Source organism: Arachis stenosperma, chromosome 5, assembly GCF_014773155.1.
Source record: "Arachis stenosperma cultivar V10309 chromosome 5, arast.V10309.gnm1.PFL2, whole genome shotgun sequence".
NCBI lineage: Eukaryota > Viridiplantae > Streptophyta > Magnoliopsida > Fabales > Fabaceae > Arachis > Arachis stenosperma.
Window position 1 is genome coordinate 25,228,453 of NC_080381.1, and position 4,996 is coordinate 25,233,448.

Below are 4,996 nucleotides of genomic sequence, written 5' to 3' on the forward strand. Positions count from 1 at the left end.
TTATAAAAAAAGAAAAATTTAACGAACTTTGGCAAGCTTTTGGCGGGACGAGACAAGCTTCCCTATTTGCCACCCCTTTGTATAAGAATTAATTTAGTGTTGTGCACATCACATCAAAATACAACTTGTTTCAAAATTTCTGCACGTTAAATTTTAATTGGACTTGCAATTTTTTTCTGAGAATAATTATGAAAAGGAGAATCACATATTCCCTCATATATACGCTAATAAGTTGGGCCAATTCTTCAATTCAGTTACTTAAATTGCCATGGATGGATTATCAATAATGCAATGATATTAATCCACTAACCTATCAATAAAAGGGGATGATACAATGAGAATTTAGTGTGTAATCTGTCATACCGGGTTGAAAGTCAAGTGTCCACATCAACTTAACATGAGCGAAGTTGGTGTCTCTAGGTTCACACAAGAGCATTGTATCTTTCGCAAGAGGGAGCATACTTGGCAGTTGAGTCTTACGCGTTAGATTTTAATTCTATACGAGGACAGCTGACACCTAGAGAGTAAGACATCAGTTAGACATTCCAAATGCATTTTGACATGACGAAAGAGGAGAGTCTGGACTAATTTTTTGTCTGAAGAAAAATTAATATGGTTGCCTTTCAAATTCAAAGCACTTTCTAGCGTGCACTATTTTTTTTATTGCAACTAGCGAGCAAATGTGCGTTGTTAGCCTATCTAAAGTAGGCTTTCGCGCAAGTGTGTCCCCTATGTTAGAAGTCATTGCTTGTTCATTAGTCTTTTTCTAAAGTAGACTTTTGCGTAGCTCAATCTCTTGTTTGTTGTTTTATTAAATAGAAAGGGTTTTTCTCACTTGTTTAATGCAGTCGGCCTTATCTTGCAAGTGACGATGACGTCAAGTTCGCAACGGAAAAAGACTCGGTATTCAAGTGAACCTCCCAGTAGTGTGGTACGTAGTGGGTTTAGTATGCTCCACCAAAACGACTCCGACACAAACTAAAAAGTGCAAGACGATGCACTCACGAGGGACTGCCAATGATATATTGGAAGGTGGGGATGACGTCAAGTCCATATGGCTCTTATGGACTGGGCCACACATGTGCTATAATGGCAATTACAATGGAAAACAAGGCGGTATTTTTTGTTATTTAAATCGCGTATCTCCATCACTTGTCGTGATTTATCATTCAATAAATAACTGAAAAAAAGATCCGCGGGTTAGGTCAAATTTAAAAGTTTGTTATTTTTATTTTTTACATTTTACAAAAGCAAGTTAAGCAACATTCCAATCTTTTTCTTTATCGCCACCACCCAAGAGATTCTTCCCATATTCCAAGAATAGTTTTTCAGTAAATAGCCGAATCATGGATAAGGAACTAATTATGTCAGTGACCTACCAAAATTTATTGTAGAAATTGAATTTTCAAGATCAATGATTGGACTATACAAACAAAAAATGCCATTTCTTGAATAAAAAAAGAAATTACTCGATTCATTTCCATATCACTCATAATATATATATTAATTCGAACACCTATTTCAGATGCATATCCCATTTTTGCACAACAAAAATAAGACAGAAGTTCGAATTGTTCTCCGTAACTCGAGAACATAAAATTGGAATCGCTAGTAATCGCAGATTTATTTTCCATTTTCCTACTAGATAAGGAAACACTCATTCATGTTTTATTCCATAACCCCACATATGATTTATCAAACAAAGCAAAAAGAAACACACGGAAGACAAAGTTAAATTATATATATCCTCAACATGCTCAAGATAAAACATACAATCAACACAAGTAAATATAATTGCCTCATTTTTAATAATACGCGGGTGCTCTAAATTAAAGTCCTAATTATTTAAAAATAAAAAATAAAACAAAGGACTTATGACGATCTGATAAAAAGAGAATCACATCTTTTTAAATTGATTTAGTTAAAATTTTAAGAGGCATTTAAAATAAAAAAAACCAAACATCTTGCAAGAAAATAAGCCTAATTTTATTTGTTTAATTTGTACTTTGCACTGCTTTTTTACACAATAGACCTGGTTAATATCCCTCTTTCTATATAAACTACAGAGTTAATCAAGTTGCTACCTAGAACAGAAAAATGCTTAAGACTTAATTAAGGAAAAAAATTAAATGAGATATATATGAATTTAATTTTAATATACTGTTAATATAAAATAATTTTACATGTATATTTAATTAATATTATATCATCCAAAATAATTATTATTTTTATTAATTACATGAATAATTATCTAAAAAATTAGTAAAAAAGGGTTACATTAATTTGAATCATGCTACCATAACCACCGTAGCATAAGTATACAAGGCAAGAGTGATATATATATATATATATGAAATCAATCAATTAGCCCTTTCAACAACATGGCGAATGAAGACAGTTTCTAAGTCCGGCGGAGTGAAGAACTCCCTAGCTCCACCGCCGGCGCCGTGGTAGTTGCACTTGAGAGAAGATTTTGGCTTCCTCGGAGCCGGTGGACACTTCAAAGTTGTTGGAACCCTTGCTTCTTTTCCCGTTGGAGTTGTTGAAGTTGAAAACTCCTCTTGTTGTTCTTCTTCTTGTTGTTTAGCTTTCTGATCCACCGGAATCACGGTGTAAATTGGCTTCAATGGCGCTCTCAAAGACGTTCCGGCGATGACCCATTTTCTGTTATTGTTATCTGAGTCTACCCCTCCTCCTCCTTCTGTTATTTGTGGTGGCTTCTCAGAGAATCCCATGATTCTTATTATTATTATTATTATTATAACAATAAACAATAAAAAAGTGTTACAAGGAATGTGTTTGTATATATATAGCACAGAGAATATATAATAGGATGGGAAGGGAATGTATAATTATAAAGAAGATTAGATACGTTACGTTATTATATTCTCTCTCTCTCTCTCTCTCTCTTTTTCACTTTTCTTTTGGGTATGTAAAATTAAATGCCGGGAATGGTATAATGGTATGAGGAATAAGATGATGAAAGCTAAGTATGAAACAGGTAAGAAAGTGTTGACTATATTATAGGAGTGGTGAAAGTTAGGAATAAAGAGGGTGAGGGGGGAAAAAATTAAAAGGAAGAAAAAAGTTTTTGCACTGAGAAAGATATGATATAACAAAGAAGGGTTTTCAAGTCTTGAGTGGAAGAGTAGTAGTATTATTATTGTGCTTTGAATATCATTGTTGGTTGTTGAAGGTGAGGGGACATAGGAAAAGTGGAATGAAGAGTTTAAGGACCTACTTTTATATAGATAATAGGCGCACATACACTTGGTGCGCCTTGCTTCTAAAGTCATTCAAGGAATTTGTACCCAAATAAAGAAAAAAGAAAATAAGTAAAAGAAAGAATACTGATTCTAGGTACTTTTTATGGAATAAAATATTCTTTTAATTTTTAAATATTTGGTTAAATTTTAATTTTGTATTTAGAATTTAAAACATTTTAATTTTGTTTTAAATATTTATTTCATTATATTTTATTATTCTATTTTTCTTTCTCTTATTTTTTTGCTGTTTACACTCAATAAATCACTACCACTATAGTTATAACTATTATAATTTCGATTTTTGCTACTATTTAAAAGAAAATTATAATAAAAAAAATTTTGAAAAAAATAATTTTAATCAAAAGACCAAAATAAAATAAAATAAGATATTTAAAATAAAAATATAATATTTCAAATATTAATGATAAAATTAAAATTCAGTCTAAAATTTAAAGACAAATAATATTTTATCCCGCTTTTATTCTTATATGAGTATTTTTTTACCCTGTTTCATTTTTTAATTATGTCAAATTAATTATTTTATTTTTATTGCTATATATATATATATGCGCGTGCGCGTGTGTCCGCCTGTGTATAAAACAAACAAAGTTTTAAATTAGAACAACAGAATAAGTTAGTCATTTTTTTTATTTTATAATAGAAGTAAAGTAAAAATGGTGAGATGCAGATTTATTGAAAAAGATTATGATTTATAATAATATAGGTGTATGTTATTACTTTTTGCCTCTTGTGACATGCTTTTCTATAAGAAAAGGAGAGAATAAAAAATGCTTTTTACATTTTTCAAAAAGCCTTTTTATTTAGGAAAAGTCTTTTTTTTTTCGGATAAATGTTTGTGTGGATTTTTTTTAAATTAAAGTGATTTTATTAAATGTTAAATATATTTTAACAAGAATATGATACTTTTATTAAAAAATAAACTATTTATTTTTTTCTAAAAGTCAGTAATATATTGTTTTTAGAAAATAGAAAAACTTTTTAATATTTAAAAATCTTTTCAATTGTAAAAAACCTTTTTTATATAAAAAAACTAAAAAATTAAGTACTTCTTGAAAAAATTAATTCAAACTATCTCTAAATAATATTAAAAAGATGCTTTTTCATTCTCTAAAATATTTTTTATCAGAAAAAGATTTTTAAAAAATTGCACTCCGTCAAAAGTGTTTTTGTAAAAATAATAATAACAATATTAATTTTTACCCTTCGATTAGTTTTATATGTATAAAAAATGTGCGATATATATGTGTGTGTAGTTACTTATTAAATGAAGAAACCTTTATAATATGTATTATGAATTATTAGATTATTTAATATGTTTGAGCAAATATATTTGATTAAGTTTAACAATATATGTAATATATGTATTTTCTCTTAATATATCAATTGCCATTTTAAAAAAAAAAATAGTATTTAATTATACGAAGAGAAAATGGTTCTGATACGCCAAATAAAAATAGTTTTGATACCTAGCTAGAATAATTCAGGGAAGTAGGGAACTCCTAATTTCCAATTTTCTTAAAAAAAGAAAGCAACATTCCAAGAATCAAGACACTGTCCTTGTCTTGAAATTCCTAGCCAAATACATAATGGACTCATGACAATTGAGAGAGAGAGAGAGAGAGAGAGAGAGAGAAAATATAAAGGTTTCAAATATGGAAGAATAAGACATGATTGAATACTTGAATCTTTATGAGAGCTATATAAAATTA

General features: G+C 29.1%; 1 protein-coding gene across 1 annotated transcript; it reads right to left on the reverse strand.

Annotated features, from left to right (window-relative positions):
* Window positions 1-2,250: 2,250 nt before the first annotated feature.
* Window positions 2,251-2,776, reverse strand: LOC130983291 (cyclin-dependent protein kinase inhibitor SMR6-like). The gene has a single exon (XM_057907509.1). The coding sequence runs from the start codon at window positions 2,733-2,735 to the stop codon at window positions 2,361-2,363; it is 375 nt and encodes a 124-aa protein (XP_057763492.1). The 5' UTR covers window positions 2,736-2,776; the 3' UTR covers window positions 2,251-2,360.
* Between the last annotated feature and the right edge of the window lie 2,220 nt (window positions 2,777-4,996).